The 20,583-nt window shown below is 36.8% G+C and overlaps 1 protein-coding gene across 1 annotated transcript in view; it reads left to right on the top strand.

Annotated features, from left to right (window-relative positions):
- YTHDC2 (YTH N6-methyladenosine RNA binding protein C2) overlaps positions 1-19,994 on the top strand; it is a 32,045-nt gene extending 12,051 nt beyond the window's left edge. Inside the window, exons 10-30 of the mRNA XM_083816299.1 lie at positions 1,699-1,834; positions 2,188-2,314; positions 3,344-3,409; positions 4,334-4,512; positions 4,690-4,786; positions 4,873-4,960; positions 5,047-5,127; positions 6,022-6,104; positions 7,169-7,274; positions 7,394-7,513; positions 7,822-8,094; positions 8,575-8,701; positions 9,214-9,419; positions 9,965-10,160; positions 13,030-13,139; positions 13,692-13,984; positions 14,417-14,591; positions 15,638-15,841; positions 18,550-18,732; positions 19,203-19,306; positions 19,453-19,994. Of these exons, the coding sequence (XP_083672425.1) occupies positions 1,699-1,834; positions 2,188-2,314; positions 3,344-3,409; positions 4,334-4,512; positions 4,690-4,786; positions 4,873-4,960; positions 5,047-5,127; positions 6,022-6,104; positions 7,169-7,274; positions 7,394-7,513; positions 7,822-8,094; positions 8,575-8,701; positions 9,214-9,419; positions 9,965-10,160; positions 13,030-13,139; positions 13,692-13,984; positions 14,417-14,591; positions 15,638-15,841; positions 18,550-18,732; positions 19,203-19,283 (2,931 nt within the window). The 3' untranslated portion in view covers positions 19,284-19,306; positions 19,453-19,994. The remainder of the gene's footprint in view (positions 1-1,698; positions 1,835-2,187; positions 2,315-3,343; positions 3,410-4,333; positions 4,513-4,689; positions 4,787-4,872; positions 4,961-5,046; positions 5,128-6,021; positions 6,105-7,168; positions 7,275-7,393; positions 7,514-7,821; positions 8,095-8,574; positions 8,702-9,213; positions 9,420-9,964; positions 10,161-13,029; positions 13,140-13,691; positions 13,985-14,416; positions 14,592-15,637; positions 15,842-18,549; positions 18,733-19,202; positions 19,307-19,452) is intronic.
- The last annotated feature ends 589 nt before the right edge of the window (positions 19,995-20,583 follow it).

Genomic DNA, 20,583 nt, shown 5'->3' with positions numbered 1-20,583 from the left:
TATGATGCATACAGGGGTCATGAGGAAACTGGCAGATGAAATTGCTAAGACATTATTCTTTGAAAAGTCATGGCGGTCTGGTAGAGTTCCCAGTAACTTGAAAAGGGGAAACGTAACTCCTACTTTTAAAAAGGGAAAGCAGGAAGGCCTGGGAAGCTGCAGGCCAGTCAGTCTCACTGTTGTACCTGGCAAGATCATGGAGTAGATCCTACTGGAAACTATTATGGGACATGGAAAACAAAGGTGATTGGTTACAGCCAGCATGGCTTCCCTAAGGGCAGAGGTTGCCTGGCAAATCTGGTGTCCTACAATGGGGTTGCAGCATTAGTGAATAAGGGGAGGAGTAAGTGATGTCATCTACCTGGGTTTGTGCAAAGCATTGGATACTGTCCCACACTGCATCCTTGTCTCTGAAATGGAGAGACATGGATCTGATGGATGGACCCGTCAGTGAATTAGGAACAAGTATTATTTAACATCTTTGTTGGTGACATGGACAGTGGGATTGAGTAGAAAGTTTGCTGATGACACTATGCTGTGTGGTGCAGTTGACACTGGAGGGAAGGGATACTGTTCAGTGCCATCTGGACAGGCTTACGAGGGCCTGTGCGAACCTCATGAAATTCAACAAGGCCAAGTGCAAGGTCCTGCATCTGAGCTGGGGCAATTCCAAACATGAATACAGGCTGGGTAGAGAATGGATTGAGAACAGCCCTGAGGAGAAGGACCTGGGGGTGCTGGTGGATGAGAAGCTCAACATGAGCTGGCAATGTGCACTTGCAGCCCAGGAAGCCAACTGTACCCCTGGGGTACATCAAAAGCAGCATGGCCAGCAGGGCAAGGGAGGTGATTCTACCTCTCTGCTCTGCTCTTGTGAAACTCCACCTGGAGCACTGTGTTCAGCTCTGGGGCACCCAGAAGGAAATGGATGTGTTAGAAAAGTCCAGAGAGGGCCATGAGAATGATCCAAAGACTAGAGCACCTCTCTTATGAAAACATGATGGTGCAGTTGGGATTCTTTATCTTAGTGAAGGCTTAAGGGGTTCCTTATAGCGGCCTTCCAGTACCTAAAGGGGGCCTACAGGAAAGCTGGGAAGGGACTCTGTGTCAGGAAGTGTAGTGGCAGGACAAGTAGTCACAGCTTTAAACTAAAAGAGAGTAGATGTAGATTGGATGTTAGCAGGAAGGAAATGCCTCACTCTGAGGGTGGTGATGCCCTGGCACAGGTTCCCCAGAGAAGCTGTGGATGCCCCATCCCTGGAGGTATTCAAGGCCAGGCTGGATGGGGCTTTGGGCAACATGGTCTACTGAGAGGTTCTCTGCCTGTGGCAGAGGGGCTGGAACTGGATGGTCTTTAAGGTCCATTCCAACCCACACCATTCCGTGATATTATTCCTGCAGAGATTCTAGAAGGATATTAATGTTACACATTTTTTCTTTTTATTAGGATGAACTATTATAGAATATAGCCCAAGTATGCTTATCATTATGATGATTTTACGTATTTTTTTAGATTGAGTGGATAGAGTGTTTTCAGTACTTGCATGTGATACTTCAAATACTTCTACTGATCACTGAATGCTATATTTCGTGTTGTTTCTCAAAAAACTGATAGAATACTTAGCAATTCATATATGAGTATAAAGACAAAAGAACTTTTCAAAGAGATTCATGATTTTAATTGTTTTTTTTCTTCAGACTGAAAAAGATGCAAATTGTCTTGAACCATGGCTAATAAAGGAAATGGATTCTTGTCTTTCTGACATCTGGTTGCATAAAGATATTGATTCCTTTGCTCAGGTGTTCCATCTCATTTTAACTGAAAACATTAGTGGTAAGTTGCTTCTGATTATTTTGTTTCACAAGAAAAAAACAACCATGAAATGACTTGATTTTCTGTGATTTTGTTACCTCAATGCTCAAATGTTTTTTTTGAATTCTGATGCTGATTCAAAAAAAAATAAATGCCTAGCAGAGTTAATCAGTTGTGTACTTATTTGTTATCGTACTCGTTTTGAAGTATTGATGTATATGTTTTTGCTGTTTCAGAAACATTCTAAATTTACATGAATTGACTGATAGGATGAAGTGAAGAAATAAATTCTTGTTGGGCTGGATTTTGACTCATATTCATACTTTGCTTAGAAGAAAACTGTGTAATTTTTTGTTAATTTTTGTACTTCTCAGTTGATTATAGGCACAGTGAAACCAGTGCAACTGCACTAATGATTGCTTCAGGGAGAGGCTTCCTGAGTCAAGTAGAACAACTGATCAGTATGGGAGCAAGTATCCACTGCAAATCATCCAATGGCTGGTAAAAACAAACAGATAAACTGAAAAAAAAACAACAACTTAGAAAACATAACAGAACTCTTAATTTACTAATTTATCAGAATATTGTAAGTGGTAATGGGTTTTGACAGTCTGAAGAATTTCTAATTTCTGTTCCATTACATTGTTTTCTGTAAATTCTAAATTAAATTCTCAATTAAATGGTCTTGAATGCAGGATGTACTATATTACTGCTTTCAAGGAACCTGATTTAACCTACTGTTAGGAAAAGTTAGGAATCTTTCCTCACTTGGTTGATTGAATTAGACCCAAAATATTTGGCGGTTCAAATTATAAGAGAGTAAACTATACTGGATTAAAAAAAAATTATCCTGCAGGTGCAAAGATCTTTGCAGTGTTACAGTTGCAAGTAAGTTCTGTTGGGTAGGAAAATCCCTGTTAATCTCTTAAAAAATAAATAAAAAATTAGATTTTGGTGACTATAAATCTATCTTCAGATAACTGGGAACTACTGTAAATCACTGTAGTGTAGAAGGATAAGAATAGGGTTTCCAGGGGGCTGATCTTTGAAGAACTTGGGAAGGAATGCAGTTTGAAAGGAAAACAGAATGTGAGGAGGATGACTTCCACAAGGTATCAGAGCCCAGTAGTTTTACACATTTTGGAGAAAAACACCTGGGGTATGACTTCTCAGAATTATTTAAAGGACCAGGTAAAAAGCGGCTATAAAAAGGCATAGTTTAGCTGTGCACACTTGTGACGCTTCTTCAAAAAGCACAAACCATTCTTCCTACTCCTTTCCCTTTGCAGGTACTTCTGTGTAGAGATACCATTTTACTTGGTAAAGAATTGCAGCTATATAAAAATTGTGAAACTATTTATTATACATGTTTTTACAAGTTGCTAATCCAGCAGTAATGACACTGCTTAAATGGTAATGCAGAAATGATAGAACAGTGCAGTGCAGCGTGTCAGTTGTCTTCTCACATAAGGTGCTACTCATGTATCTCGTGAAGAGAAAATAATAAAGACCATTATGCAACTCTTTAAGGATGGCTTTGGACTGGGCTAAGCATTTTGGGCAGACGGAGGTTGTTGACCTGTTGGAATCCTACAGGTAAGCTATAACTACTTTGCAAAAACAGTTGTTTAACTTGGTACAGGGATGTTTGAGTTTTGCCACCTTTTAATCAGAACAGTTTTGTGTACTCTAACATTTGGCCTAGAGGGATTTGTTTGAGAGTAGAAGCATTCTGAAAAGATGTTGTTTATGATGCTGAATAGAAACTTTTTTTAGTGATTGTTTGCACAACTCCTGGGGTAAATATAGTTCTAGTGGTATAGGAACTCTTTTATATCATTAGCCTTTATTGTCATTTTATAACACAACAGGAATGTCAGTACCTAGTCTTGATGTGATTATAATAACTTACATAAATATGGAGGAGGTACTGATTCTATACCATGTTTTCAAAATAAGCATCTTAAATGAAAATGGTGCAAATGGCATCTTTTTTTTTCTGTGCATTATTGATACATGATATACCCATGTTTAAAGAAACATTGTATGCAGGTAACATGTAGGCCAGTACATTAAAGAACTGTTTGATGTTTAACTCACAGGAAATAGTTACAGTTCTGTAGACCTATATTGTTATAATTTGTCTTTGTGTAGTTTCTTAATGTAGTTATTGCTTAAATTTCATGGTAGGGAAGTTTTTGGAAGACACGTTCTTCTAAATGTTTTCCCTTTAGCACAAAAAACACACTAGGTAACCTCCAGTTCTCTCCGGTTTGCTTATGGTCATGTTTCAATGAAGTACAGTAACTCTAATGCTAAAAATTAGAGTTGCATGCTCTGCAGGGTTAGCACGTAAGTCAGTCAACAGTAATAGTATTGTGGACATGCTGTTCTTTTGCACATTAAACTTAAACATTGGACACAGGTAGTCATCTTAGTCTAGATCTAAATTTGAGTTGATGGCTGAATGCAAACTTGAAGTAAACAACATTGGCCCTGGCCTATATTTGTATGTTTTAGTGCATCAGTGGAATTCGGAAATCTGGATGAAAGTTCCCTCGTTCAATCAAGTGGTAATGACCTTGGAGCAGAGGACAGAGAATTGTTGAAAGCTTATCATCACAGTTTTGATGATGAAAAGGTGGATCTGGACCTGATTATGCACTTACTTTATAATATCTGTCATAGTTCTGATAGCGGTAGGTATATATACACAGTCCTATATAACTGCTGTGGATTCAGCTTCTGATTATTAGTGCTCTTTTTTCAGTAATACCAAAAACCTTCTGGGTAGTTGTATGCATGTTACTGAAGTGTATTTTTGTATATTTGAAGTGAATTTGTTGTTTAACTCTATAAATCAACTCTTTTTGTAGGAGCAATTTTAATATTTCTTCCTGGATATGATGAGATAGTTAGCTTGAGGGACTGTATTCTTTTTGATGACAAGAGATTTGCTGACAATGCTCACAGGTAAAACCTTTTATTTCAATGGTTGTATTGAGGTTTTTATTGTTTCTTTTAAAAATCCTTAAAAAGTACTCCTTGTCATTCATTAGATATCAAGTTTTCATGCTTCATTCAAATATGCAGACTTTGGATCAGAAGAAAGTGCTTAGAAGTCCACCTTCTGGTATTCGCAAAATAGCAAGTATCAGATGACTTCTTCACATATTATATTGATCTATGTAGTCTTTACTTTTACAGTTACTATAGTCTTTTTTTACTTGCAGATTCTTTCTACTAATATTGCAGAAACCAGCATCACAGTTAATGATGTTGTATTTGTTATTGACTCAGGCAAGATGAAAGAGGTATGATTGACTTAAACTTTCTTTGGGAAGTAAAATTTTTAAGATTATTTTAAAATACTAATATACCATAAATTTTGGAGAAATTAATTTTTGAGAGCTAGTATATGTCAAGTAATAAAACTCACTGTGAAGTTCTGGCATCCTTTTTCTTTATGACAAGTACTGTAAACAGCTGTTTAAAAACCCTGGAAAAGTTACTGCAGGCTACTGTATATGAAAATAACTTAGCACTTCTGTTTGATTTTAAAGAAAGTCTATCAGCTTAGAACCCCATCTTCCTGAGAGTTAAACAACACTGGGATTTCCCTCTTTCATGTTATTCTATCTAGACCAGTTCTAATCCAGTGCAGAGTTTTCAGACACTTTGATACGCTGAATGACCCCTCACTAATTACTTCTGTGAGAAACATGAGAACTTACAGTAATGAGGCAGTTCAAGACTTATTGTATGATGTAGAAAATCAAATTGGATTTCATGGGAGATATACACACCAAATTTATCAAGTTTTCATGGTACTACAGTTGTTTTGTATTTCTGCACCAAATGGAGGAATAGTGGGACATAATTTCCAAGTGAGGGAAAGAGTAAAACTTTATTGCATATAATAAAGTATTTTTACTTCGTGATACTGCAAAACACAACTCATATCACTTACTGATTAACACTATTGAGTAGAAAACTTCTGATTTAGAAAACTGCGTAGTGCAAAGATACTGCAAACGAGGTAGCATAACTTCACTTCCAACTAAGTCGTTTAGAACATGACTTTATGCCAAAAATGTTGGTACTTAATATTATTTTTTATAGATCTTCTATTGATGATTGAAATCAATAATAATTTTTATTTCATGTACTCTGTTAGATCTTGATTTTATTTTCCTTTTCTTTTGTAGAAATCTTTTGATGCACTGAGTTGTGTTACAATGCTAAAAACTGTGTGGATTTCAAAAGCTAGTGCCATCCAGAGAAAAGGCAGGTAATAAATGCTTCATGCAGGTTTTTATCATGCAAACATCCACCATCCTGTATGGTAAGGATAAAGTACACAATCTAAGAGGAGCCATGCTGGGTAACATTACTAGGTTAGTCCAGTATAAAGTTTGACTATGGCCAGTAAGTCTCTGAAGAAAAGTAAGGGTCAGCATGTAGTTCCTTGGAGTAATTTCCCCAAGTCCTAGAAAAATGTGACTTAGCTCCCAGAGCTTACAGTAGGCTTGTTTTTACTTCTTCCCCCATGAAACTGTTCACTACCAGCACCCACTGTACCCTGTTAGGTATTTCACAACTTAACCTATATTACCTCTGGGCAAAGGGGCCTACCCGTTTTTGCTTGATGCCCCTTCATCCCTATATTAGAAGAGACATTGAACAGTGATTTCTTACTTTTTCCAAACTATTTGTGACTTTACAGGGCTCTGTCATTCTTGTCGACACTGGGTGAAGGCTAAGTGTTTTGTAGCAACCAGTGTTTGCTGCTATAATATTGGCATTAACTTTCAGGAATCTTAGTGTGCATGTAAGCATTTGCTTTCTTTGTCCCCTCATTTTTAAGTAGTTTGGTCTTGGTTCTACCTTTTACTCCTGGAAAAACTTCCAGCTCCTTGGGGGTTGTGAGGAGATTTGAGAGGAAGAAATGAAGTTTCTTATATTCTTTATAGCAAAAACAGTAATATTTGGATTGATCTTAGGTTAGTAAAAAAAAAAAAACACAACCAACCAACCAATAACAACACAACAAAAACAAATAAATAAACACAAACACTCATCACTTTGTTTGGGCCTTGTTTTTGTGTCTCCAAGTCTTTCAATGTTTGGCATAAAATTATAGTAACAAATTTCCATAGTGAAAACCGTCTACGTTCTGAAAGACTCTTACTTCATATGTGAGAATTAGGATTAACAGAATTATCTTTTTATTAGATCTGCTTCTACAGACAATTCCTATTCTAAGTTTGTGTTGTTTATGTATGTGTGTGATTTTTGGTTTTTTTTTTTTTTAAAGATGTAATTATTAACAACTTCCCATATTTTATTTTCAAGGGCTGGGCGCTGTCGGCCTGGAGTCTGCTTCCGTCTCTTCAGCAGGCTCAGATTTCAGAATATGTTGGAATTTCAGACTCCAGAACTTCTACGAATGCCACTTCAGGTGCTTGTTCAGTTATAAATTATAACTTTAAAAAAATGTGTTATCAAACTATACTACCAATTCCAAGAGTTGTTTTCATACTATCTAAATTTTATCTTTTTTATGTTTCTAACTTGTAGGAGCTTTGTTTACACACAAAACTGCTGGCTCCAATTAATTGTCCAGTTGTTGACTTTCTTATGAAAGCTCCTGATCCTCCACCGGCTTTAATTGTGAGAAATGCTGTGCAAATGCTTAAGGTCAGCAGAAGTATAGATTTAGATGGAATTGTTTTTGTTTCTATGTTTGTGGTGTGGCAGTATATCCTATGAGTTTCATGTTTACTGTGGTTTTGTTTGTTTTCTTCTTGTTTGTGTGGATGATGTTTTAATATTGAAGGAAAAGAATGCTTAAAAATTTCATCTCAAAATTTACATGGAGTTTGACTTGTATTCTTAGTATTCAGAACAAGTCCAGTTAATGTCCTGTATGTACCTTCTTTCTGCTTTTATTAGAAATTAATTTTGTCTGCTTCCCCTTTCCCCCTCTCTTTTTTTTTTCCAAACAGACAATAGATGCCATGGATACTTGGGAAGACCTCACTGAACTTGGTTATCATCTCGCTGAATTACCAGTAGAGCCACACCTTGGTAAAATGGTGTTGTGTGCTGTTGTTTTGAAGTGCCTGGATCCCATTCTTACTATTGCTTGTACTCTTGCATATCGAGACCCTTTTGTCCTACCTACACTGGCCTCTCAGAAGCGTGCAGCCATGCTGTGCAGAAAACGTTTAACTGCGGGAACATTTAGTGACCATATGGCATTGCTCAGGGCTTTCCAGGTATTATTTCTTCTTCAGAAAGAATACTAATCACAGTAGATCATGTACTGAAGTAAATGATGTGCCTATAAAGTTGGATGTAGAATGATAGATTAAGTCGGTAGATGATAAACTTTTTTTTTGCCTAGTGGCTTTCCTGTGTATTAAACTCACTAATAACTTTGTGAAGAAACATTTTCAGCTTTTTTTTTTTCAGTTATATTTTTTAATCTGTCTAAATTCTAATCGTTCTAACAAAATGAGACTTCAAGTTATTGTAATAGGATATAAAATAACTTGGAGATACATTAAGTTAATTTAGAGAATTGGGTAAAGATAATTTAGTAGTTAGCTAGAAAAAAAAATCTGATTCGATGCATTTCAGTTTGAGAATTGTTTTGTCTTTGTTTTTCTATGTAAATGTTACTGTACTTGAAAAGTGCATTTATTTGGTTTTTAGCTAATCAAATCTAAAGGCAAATGTAAAAATACTCTTTACAGGCATGGCAGAAGGCACGGAGTGATGGCTGGGAGAGAGCCTTCTGTGAAAAGAACTTTCTTTCTCAAGCCACCATGGAAATCATCATAGGAATGAGAACACAACTGCTTGGTCAGCTTAGAGCTTCAGGTAAGTAGCTCAATTTTTTTAATGCACCATCTGAATCCAAAATAGTGTAAGTGTATATGGATTATAACAAGAATAACATTCACAGGTGTCATATTCCTTTACTAATTTGAAATAGACCAGTGCACATCCCTTCTGGTCATGGTGGAGATACCAAAGAGAGGAGGTGTTGCTGGAAAATAGAATCAGATGCTAATCTTACTGAAAGTACCCTTGTAGTTCTACATTCTGCTGGCTTTCATATGAAATATGACTTTCATATGAGAGAGATGTTTCCTTGATTTTTTTTATGTTATGTTAATTTATTTCTGTATTAGATGTTTCTGTGCTTTAAGAACTAATTGCTTTTTGCGTTAGTACAAAGCACCTTATCAAGTAGGATTTTGGTCGAATAGTTTCTTCTTGGTGCTGTTAAGGCTGGCAGTGTGAAAAATGCAGCAAATGTATAGTGAGAAACAAAACTATGAATGTTAAATGCAATCCAGTGTACTACATCTGTCTTCTTCCTCGTTCAGGTTTTGTCAGAGCCCGAGGAGGAGCTGATATCAGAGATGTTAACACTAACTCTGAAAACTGGGCTGTAGTTAAAGCTGCCTTGGTAGCTGGGATGTATCCCAATCTAGTACATGCGGACAGGGAAAGCCTGGTTTTGACAGGACCAAAAGAGAAGAAAGTGCGTTTTCATCCTACCTCTGTTCTTAGCCAGACTCAGTATAAAAAGGTAAAATCTCTTACACTCTTTTGTCAAGTACAGATTCAAAGATATTCTACCAAATTTATGGAAGTTTTAGAAATGTCCTTTCATAGTTGTACTTTAAAAGTAGCATGCGTGTGCAAGTTATTAGACACTACAGTTTTAGGAAATATTTTTCCTGCTGGTTGATGAAACAAAGAATTAGAGTTGGTTTAGTTTTACAATATTTCACCCAAAATTAATTCAGAAGGAATAATCCTTCTAGGTGGAGCAAGACAATATGGTAAAAAAAAAAAAAAAAGACTGAAGCCCTAGTTATGAACTCGTGTTAAATACAGTAATCTCTGCTCATAGTAGCAAGCAGTTCTGCTCTGAAACTTGGATTTTTAGATGCTTGAAGCAAAATATTTGGCTTCAAAGGTGGTAGGATGTTTTCTAAGTAAAATTGAATTTTGTGTGTGTGTATCTGTCTGTGTTTTTACATATATATATCTATAAAAGGAGAAACGTTAAAATCTATTTCAGTTACAAAGAGAGGGTAAAACAGCCTAGTCTTGATTGCTTCTGTGCAGGTTCCACCAGCGAATGGGCAAGCTGCAGCTGTTCAGGCACTCCCCACAGACTGGCTTATATATGATGAAATGACAAGAGCTCACAGGATAGCAAATATCAGATGTTGTTCAGTTGTAACACCTGTCACTGTGGCACTCTTCTGTGGACCAGCTAGGTTACCACGTAATGCTTTGCAGGAGCCTTCATCCCTTCGAGGTATATTGGATTTCAGATCTGGAATGTTTCAATTTAATACGTATTAGAATGTGATATGGAAGACTCACTTCACAAGGGTATTTAGTACATGTATTGGCTAATTCTTTAAGCTACAGAGCTATGGTTCCTATAGCTGTTCCAGAATAGTTTACTGGCTCTGTAAGTAATGGCTCAATTACGTAAAAGAAATTTTCTAAATTAACGTTCTTCTAAAAAAAGAAAAAAAAAACCACTTATGAAGTGCTACATTTTGATTCCATTAAATGTAACTTTTTACTATTGGTATAATGAGTAATGAAAAATAGAAGATAAGGAACTTCATTCTTCAGTGTACTGTCAGAAATGATCACCATCCCTGGCCTTGTATTCTAATGTTCTGCTATATGTAAGGATTATGAAATTTGTCACAGGGATTGTGATCTACATTCTTAATCTACAGTAAGACCTATTCTCAGTAAACAGTTGGTTTTCTTAGCAGTTGTTAATTGATCACTTTAGGGAAACTGCAGTTCCATGTTACACCTACGTTCCATCAACAGCCATCATTCCTGAAAAATTACTTTATCAAGTATTGTTTCCTTTTTCCCCATATTTGTAATGTGAGCCATACCTGGGTGATTTGGATACTGTCTAAGCATTAAGGCAGAAGTTTCAGGCTTCCCTGGCATAAGGCAGTTGAAGAATAAGAGAGGTCCCCTTCTCCTCTTACTGTTTTGTCTGTTTGTGAAAACATACCATACAAAATACCTGTGTCCTTACTGGACAGAACCAGGTTTGCTTTCATGTGTCTAAAATTAGTTAACCAGAAAAAGGGGTTGTGAGCAAAAGAATTGTTGAAGTCCTAGAAAGTATTTGAATAATTACTTGTGTTTTATACTAATCTAAGAGCACTTCAGCAGCCTATTGTGTTATGAGAAGTAGAGCACTAGATTTGTAGAAGATTGTCACAAACCTTTAAATATTAGAACTTAAATGAGGCTATACCACTGAATGTTGTCTGGACTAAAATGACTTTAAAGTTGAGGAAATCCCTTCTGACTTACAACTTGATGAATAAGATTATGCTGCTGTTTTAACTAATTTGTAATAACAGAATTTATAATTAATTCTAAACTACTTTCAGTTTTGCAGTTCTTGAAACTAGAAAGAAGTGTAGATTCTGTAGCATATAACTTGAGAATCTGCCAAAAAATCTCTGAAATAAATTTAGAAGAAACACTGAGGGTATGTCAGAATGACTACTGTCTCCTTGAGGCATGAACACCCCAATCAGGATAGGCTTTGTTACGACAGTAACTGGGTGACTGTAGACCTGGTATGGTATGGAATTAACCTCTTTGTAAACACTAGGATAATGGACAACAACCATACAGAGATTCTCATTTAGTATACCCTACTTTTTCCCTAAATCAAGTTTATAACAAGCTTTAAAAGTGATTGGAAAGCTGCTCTGAACTACGTCTGTAGTAGTTCTACCTAGATTGTAGGAGTTGCTAGCAGTTCCTTTGCTCTTTGCTCCCCTCTTCCTGCCCGCCCCCTCCCCCCAGTACTTAAAGTCTAGGTGGCAAGCCCAATAGCAGAAGTCAGTCTGGTCACTCTGAAGGCAGGACCAACATGAGACTTACCTTTACGGTGATATTAAGCATTTTTTGACTGGAAAGAACTTGTATGAGGTGTTGGGAAAGGCTGTAATTTCCACCGAGAGCACTTTGATGTGCAAGTACTTAGTTTGAAGATAGGTGTCAAATTTTGAGAATAATTTAGAACTTCATGTAATATTTCTAGAGCAACCAATAGCAACTTTTCTTTTTTTCCCCCAATAAAGATGCAAGCAATATTACATCACTTAAATTAATGCATGTGAATATTAATGAATCCACATCCATAAATTATATTCACATAGTTCTGAAGTATCACAAATTAAGTTAGTAATGAAATAAAGAATGCAATTAATATTATGAAACATGTAATGACAATATTAGTACTGAAAAGTACAGTATATACATTTTTTCTCCTACAGACCACTTTCTCTGATAGTTTGAACCAGATTATTCAAACAATAACTCAAACAATTTAGAAACTATCGGTATGGCAAAATATATATATTGATTCCAGCTGAAACATGCATTTTAAACATTATCAGTTGTATTCTACTGATAACTTTTAAAAACAATTGGCTATCCTAGTGGCTAGAAGTAATTGGGAATACAGAGTTTCATTTTTTTTTAATTTAAGTGGAATGCTGTAGGGATAGAAGCAGAAATAATCTGTCCTGCTGCCTGTTCTCTAGAAATACTAGTTTGAATCAAAATAAGAGTTTGTTAGAAGCTTTCTTGTCTTGCTCTTTAACTGTTACCTGTTTTTTTTAAAAAAGGTATTTATCCTGATTGAACTGCAATGTTTTCCCCAAGAAATAATAATAATACTTAATATCTATATAACTATTTTTTTATGTGGGTATTTAATCTGCTGTTTTACTAGGAAATAATGCATAGAGTGATATGCAGTTTTGCAAACAGCTTCAAGCAAAGGTTTGTGTGATAACCATCATCAACATCAATGAATCGTTATGTGGTTTGAATCAAATTATGTCAATACAGCTCCTTACGTAGCAAGACCTTCAGCAGGTCTGGATGCTGGAGTTCTGCTGCTGAAGCAAAAGTAGCTCAACAAACTTGTTACTGCGATGTATTTGCATGAAATAAGTGATCTTAAAATGTCTCTTTGAAAAGTAGGTGAAATAGTATCAAGTGGAGTTAAATTTAAAAGGAAGGTAGGTTTATTTCAGGTAATACAATAGTGAGTATTTTTTGTAAGTAGAAAATATATAGGAATGTTAACACACCTCATATATATATATTTAATCCAGGGGATGGGGTATCTAATGGTAACAGTGATAGTGAGGTGGAGGACGAAGCAACTTCTACTTCAGCACTACTGAAGCTAGATGAATGGCTTCATCTCAAACTGGACTCTGAGGTAAGTAATGTGTAGAGAAGCTCTGGCTGTTTTAGGAGGCAGAGTTGTTTATGAAACACTGAGTAATCAGATCCAATAATAATAATACTATCTCTTGTAGAGGTGTTCAAAACTTTGATAACATGGAAGTTGGATTAGAGTCTTCTAAACTCAGTTAACCTCGTTTGAGCTGAAGTTTGCGTAAGAAAGTGATGTCCCCTAGAACTAAGCTCTTTTCCCTCTTATATGAAGCATGCATAAATTCAGATTGGGTAGAGAGAAAAGGCATAAAGCATTTCATGATTTAAAAAAGTGAAAAATAAGTCCTGTAAGTTTACTGTATAATAACTTGAATTTTATGCAGAGCTAGTTGAAGTAAAAAGTTCTAATAATGACCTTAAAGCACTTAGCAGCTTTCTTTAAATGTTTTTCTCCAGCTTCCCGTACAGTTTAATCTTGCCCTTTGGCTTGGACTCTACTTGTTCTAGAATGCCAGATGCTGCCTGTTAAGTCTGAATGTACCTGTCTGATCTAACTTTCATTAGTCTTTAACAGAATTGAAATTCATTACAGGCTGCTGGTTTGCTGTTGCAACTCAGACAGAAGTGGCACAGCTTATTTCTGCGTCGTATGCGAGCTCCTTCTAAACCATGGTCTCAAATTGATGAAATAATTATAAAAGCAATCATAACTGTTTTAAGTACTGAAGAACAGTCTGCAGGTTTGCAGCAGCCTTCAGGAATTGGTCAGAGGCCAAGGCCTATGTCTTCTGAAGAACTTCCTTTAGCATCTACATGGAGGTCAACCAGCAGTAGAAAAAGCTCAGCAGAAACTGAATTGTCCGATGACTCCTCTAATGCTGAAAAGTAAGCTTTTGAGATCTTCTAGAGAACAGAAGAGGTATTTTTTTATCTGTAAAAGCACCACTTGAATTTCTGTTGGTCATATAAAGGAAGAAAAAAATGGAAATATAGATGGAAGAATTGGTACTTTCCTGTAGAATACTGTAGCTATGATTTCACTGATAAGTATTTGGTATGTATGCATGCTGTTTGAGAGGACATTCAGGAATGTCGTTCATGAACTGTGTTCTCTGGGAAGAAGTATCAGAAGAGGTTTGACCCTAGCATGCAAAAATAATGCATAAAAATATATATTTTAATTATTATTGAAGTGTTTGATATTGTTTGGAATTACTGTAACTGCATATTCATGGAACAGGCTGATATGTACATGTAAATTCTTCTGTATCAAATTCTTGTATCTTAAAACATCCTGTACCTACCTTTACTTTTTAGAGTTTTAGCGAAATCTATGCCTCCAGCATTCCAGCCAAAGAAATACAAGGGAAAAAACACTTTGCACTCCAAACGAACATCAGATGACAGGTCAGATCAATCATCAGCGAGGTCTACGGACAGTAGTAGCTATCCCAGCCCATGTGCTAGTCCTTCTTCGACAATATCTGGAAAGGTAGAGTTCTCATAAATTATGCCCCTCTGGTACCAACAGAACTTCAAAAATAAATTCACTGATACTTTTCAACAACATTATAGAACTTAGATTTTCATTTTTTTAACAGCTGTGTAACACTTATGTATTTTTGGAACCTAAAACCTAGACAAAATATCCTCATTACGCTAGTTTAGTACAGCAAAAATATTCTTCGTGCAGTGCTGAGTTAAAAGCTATCCAAAATACAAAAGCTGAAGTAAAGCTATCCAAATAAAAATATGATTAAAAAAAAAAAACAAACTACATATAGGCAGAGAAGGTGTTCTAATTTCTTCTCTGAATTAGTGTATATAATATAGATCTGAAAGAATTAGATGGTACACTTCTGAATTCTTTGCTTTTTGTGTTTTCACACCTCTGTTTTCATAATAGCATATGCTGAGATACTGATTCTCTTTGTTTTATTTTGTGTTACCTGCCTTACTTGTTTAACAACAATTATTTTAACAAAGCATGCATTTTTATTGAAGTCACTGGTGTAATTCTCCCTGCGTACTTAATAAACCAAAGTAATATTAAACCAATAACTAAGAAAACCTGTTGTTCCTCTAGGCAGTGACTTATTGGAAGATTGAATAATTTCTCTTAGGTCTTTCAATTTTTAAATTCAGCCAGTGTAAAAGTGTGTTTCCTGAAGGTAGAATTATGAGTAGTGCACTTAAAGTTAATTCTTCTAGACTGCAGCTTAGTTTCACCTGAAGGTGTGTCAAACTTCAAAGAAGTTTAGTTACTTACTGGACAATTTAGGCATATTCTGCCATACTTCATTGCTTTTCCTCATGAATGATTGCTTTGGAAAATGCTTCAAAAATGTAAAAACAGACCTGAAATTCATTTAAAAAACAATCCAGGCAGAACCATGACAGAGGTTCTGTGCTTCTAGCAGAATATGGGGATGGAGCGCAGGAATGCAGTTAAATGTTTTATCTTCATGTACTAAAATGCTTTAAAAGTAAAACCGTAGAACCTGACTTACTTTGTTAATTTAAATTTATTTTTTCCAGGGTTCCAAATCTCCTTCACCAAGATCAAATATGCCAGTTCGGTACTTCATAATGAAAAGTAACAACTTGCAAAACCTTGATATTTCTCAGCAGAAAGGTGTATGGTCTACAAGGCCAAGCAATGAACGAAAACTAAATAGAGCTTTCTGGGAGAGCAGCATGGTTTACTTAATATTTTCTGTTCAAGGATCTGGACACTTTCAGGTGAGTCTGTGGTTAATACTAAATATTAGCTCTGACTGATGGTTTAGTAGATGAATATGTATGGTGCAGAGGTTTTTGCTTCTAAAAGGACTTCTGACCTTTTACTTAGAGCAGAAAAGCAAATGTATCTGGTGGCTCAGGAAAGTTCTTCATTCTTCTGGTAATATGCCTTTTCAGGTAACTCAACCTCTTGCTCAAAGGCTAGTAGTGAATTGCCTTCAAACATCTGTTGGAATGCTTATGACCTGCATTAATCTGTTAAAAGCAGACACACACAGACACACAAAAAAAAGGCAAGGGTTTGCTACCTTTTTCTTTGCATGCCAAAACTAACTCTGTAAATGTTAGTAAATGACTAAGCAGCTAAAATCCAATGGCAGCTTTCTAAATTTAGGAAACTCATAGATGTCTCAGACTAACTTGAATAATAGCTGTTTTGCTTCAACAGTATTTTCTAAAATCTATGAGAGGGGTAAGTCAAACCATGATACTTAAAGAGCTTTGTCTTGAATTGTCAAATGTTTAGGTCAGAGGGTGTGATCAGTGTGACCTATATAAAATGTACTGTAATGGTTTACTTTAAAAATTCTAGCTTAGCAAAATATTTGTCAACAAAAGATGTACAATTTGAAGTTAAAGACCTGACCTGGTAGGATAAAGTTGCATGTTAACTGTGTTGTAGAGAAGGGTGAACTCAGTTGTTATGGTTAACTGAAGTTTATCTTTTTTACATAAATCTATTTATAAAAGTCAGCTAAATGTAAAAAACCTAATGAACTAGTCAAATTACATCTGTCTTGATGATACCATGTGATAATTTAGCAAATGCAGATGTGCTACTGGAAAGAAATTTTTGGCATGCTGGTTGGTTACGAAAATGGTCTGTTGTATTGGAGCTCTTGGAGAAGGAAACAGGCTAGGAAATACATGCTGAAATCTGGAGTGTGGGTAGTTGATGTTGCCTTGCCCTCCGGTTTTGACAATACAATGAATGTTCATGAAAATGTGAGACTTACGTTACTATTACTGTTCTCTTGCACCAAGTCTGTCTTTGCTTTACACTTTTTTTTAACCTCCATTCCTTCTATTAATTTCCATTTAAGTTTGTCTTGAGCTATCTAGGACTGTGGTTGTTTAACACCAGTAGGTAGACAAGCTCCACCATGCTGTGCTCTCACTTCCCCTCCCCAAAAAGACCAGCAGAAATTATGATGGAAAAAGAGCTCATGGACTGACATAAGGATGGGAGATCACTTGCCAATTACCATGGTGGGCAAAACATACACAGCCTAAGGGAGATTAATGTAATTTGTTGCCTCCTAATAACAGACTAGAACAGCTTGAACTAAAAGTAAACTACAAGCACCATCCCTTCAACCCCATCTATCCTATTCTGTCTCTTCTCCCAAAGCAGAGCAGGCAAATGACGAATGGAGGTTGTGGTCAGTTCTTAGGCCTGGGGTCTGCTTCTGAAGGGGCTCATCTCCATGGGTCGCAGCCTCCTCCAGGCCACATCCACCTGCTCCACCGGGGGCTCCTCCACCGGCTGCAGCGTGGAGATCTGCTCCATGTGGGACCCATGGGCTGCAGGGGGACAGCCTGCTCCACCTGGTGGAGCAGGGGAACTCCAGAGGCCGCAGGGGAACTTCTGCTGCATGCCTGGAGCACCTCCTGCCCTCCTTCTGCAATGGCCTGCAGGGCTTCTTCTCACCCCTCTCTCCCAGCTGCTGTTGCCCAGCACTTCTTTCCCTTCCTTAACTCTGCTTTCCTAGAGGCCTACCCAGTGTCACTCTCTGGCTCAGCTCTGGCCAGCAGTGGGTCCTTTTTGGAGCAGGTGGAGCTGGCTCTGATCTGACGTGGGGCAGCTGCTGGGCTCTGCTCACAGAGGCCACCCCTGCAGTCTCCCAGCTGTTACCAAAACCTTGCCATGTAAGTCCAATACAGTGTCTTGAACCAGTAGTGTGTGCTGGTAACTCAGGAGTCCAAGAAGAGCAGTGCCCTACGTATGTCATGGCTGGCACAAATTTGCCTGAATGGCTGCATTGGGAGCATGTGTATTTTTTCCTTTTTTTTCTTTTTTTTTTTTGGGGGGTGGGTAGGAGGCAAGTAGGGGTATCCTGCTTAAAGAACTGAGAACAAATTTTGGGTTTAGAATTTCTCTAATTTCCTGTCTGTATACTTGTTTTTTTGGAATTTCTTTCCAATTTTTTGAAGAATAAGAAAACCAAACCCACTCTGACTTCTCCTTTCTTTGATGAACAGCTATGTTAAAATTTCACATACAGTCAATAGAACAGAGGGAATGAGAATGAAGGAATATATTTCTGTAAAAAATATCTATAGCTAGCAAAGAATAACTAATGGACTGTTTTGTAGTAGAACACACATCTTGATCCCTTACACTTAAATGCTTTTACAACATATTTTAAACTTTGTAAAAAGTTCAGAGTCTTTTAGCAGTAGTCATGAGTGATTGAGAGGCATTCTCCATGTACAAATTCTAGGAGGCATATTTCAAAAGGAAAAACAAAAGATACTTTTAATTTTCTAGATGTAAACATTTTAAAATATCCAGCTTCTTGGGAGAGAATGAGAATCACTCAAAGTAATTTGAAAGTTTAGTCTCCAGTCCAATCATTACTTAATTCCAAAGCAAGTAGATCTAATCTAACTGTGTTTTTCCTTTCACGTTTCAATTTTTGCTCCAGGGATTTGCCAGAATGTCTTCTGAGATAGGGAGTGAGAAAAGTCAAGACTGGGGATCTGCTGGTTTAGGAGGTGTATTTAAGGTGGAGTGGATCCAAAAAGAAAGCATTCCTTTTAAGTTTGCACACCATTTGCTCAACCCTTGGAATGACAATAAGAAAGTACAAATAAGCAGAGATGGCCAGGTAATATTACTGTCTCGTAGCATCTCCATTACTTGATGGAACTATGTTGGTTTTATTTTTACCTTCTTTAGACTTGACACCTATGAGCTGTCCTGATATATTTGTTAATCTGAATCACAGTTCATTGATGCACTCTACATATTCTGCTGATGAGTTACTGTTGAACTAATGGAGGCTTTGCTGTGGAACAAGAAAAAGTTCATATGGTAGAAGCAGCATTACTTGGAAGAATTTTGCACTACACCTTTGAAGTAATAGGTCAAGTTGTAGAAACTGACTTGTTGCTTTAATATGTATTGTATTTATGCTTTCAACAAAACTATATACTCCATGTGGAAACTCTTCTGTAAAATCACATTATTCCTTCATACTCTGAATTTACTAGTTACAATTTATATCTGAAAATTTAGTTTCTGTATGTTCAATAGTAGCAGCAGAAATAACTTCTCAGATTTCCTGCTCGTTTCTAGGAACTGGAACCACAAGTTGGAGAGCAGTTGCTACAGCTTTGGGATCGTGCTCCTTCAGCAGAAAAAACTCAACTGAGTTGAGGATGTAAAGTAATATAGTAGAGGTAAGTGATTTCATGTATTATTTCCTTTTTATGATAGAGGAAAAGCTATCTATATGCAATATATCCTTACAGTGTTTGTTTTTGCAGTTTGTTGATTAACAGCTACAGTTAGTAATAAATGTTCTTCTTGCTTTTTCTTTTCTCAGCCATGGTTGTCAAAATATCACTTAAAAGTGGTAGAACCACCAGTGTGCCTACAACATAAAGAAGAGGAGGAAGGTGGTGCAAGAAGCTCCCGAAGTTGTTAGTAATGCTGTGCAGCTAGCAATGGGGGGAAAAAAAAAATTGTTGGTTTTAGTATTTCTTTGTTTTAACAATAACGTTATTCACCAGCCTGGTTTTGACCGAATTGTATTTTTTAACTAGGTTATTTTTTATGTGGTGGATATTTAGAAAAATAGTTTAATTCGGAAGCAAGTTTGAAACAATGGACCATGTTGAGTTTGTGGGCTTTAAGTAGCACAGCAAGTAGTTTAAATGCACAGTTTACATTTGAAACTCTTCTTCATTTTGAGATTCTCCTTAAAAGTTAACTTACTGTTTTATAAGGCTGGTATAAATTCAGTCTGTTCACTGTCAGCACGATGTTTGTAGTTACTCTCAAAATAAACTGAGAGCTTTTTCTGCTTCTGAGCCTGTTCTTATGTTCTCAATGTCTAATAAAAATATTCATACAGAGTTCAGAATACCCAGTGTACTCATTCTTGCATACTGTGTAGGGACTGCCATGCATAAACAATTGATTTTGTGTTTCCAAGACTGAGTTTTTGTAAAGCTGGTATTGTCTAATATGGTGTTGTGGGAGACCATGGGTGCAATGGAGGTGTGAGGCTCGTATTGCTTTCTCCAGTACTTCTGGGCCTGTGCACACAAAACAAGGACTGGTAGTATTGTCTTGTACAGTATTTCAGGGCCCCATGCGTACCAGGGATAGAAGTGGAGCAGAGAGGCAGCAGGGGTGGTGTGTGATCAGTTAACAAGCCCAAGTGGTGCTTCTGTGGCTTGACAATAAAAAAAAAAAAAGTGTGGCTAGGGAGTTCGACGTTCCCTGAGGTCTTTGGCTGCACCAGCGAAGTCTTGTCCAGAGAAGAGGCTGTGTCCTGCTTCTTGCTTGTCTGACAGCTGTGGTCATGTAAGTCAGTCTTCAGGAACCCAAATACTAGGTCTAGCCCAATCTTAGTGAATTACTGGACTTGCTGTCTTTATGATATAGCTAATTATACTACTAATCTGTATTTATTCCTATACCATTATTTGGAGAAAAATTCTTTATCCGT

This window comes from Anser anser (assembly GCF_964211835.1).
Source record: "Anser anser genome assembly, chromosome: Z".
NCBI lineage: Eukaryota > Metazoa > Chordata > Aves > Anseriformes > Anatidae > Anser > Anser anser.
This window is presented reverse-complemented; position numbering and strand designations above follow the sequence as displayed.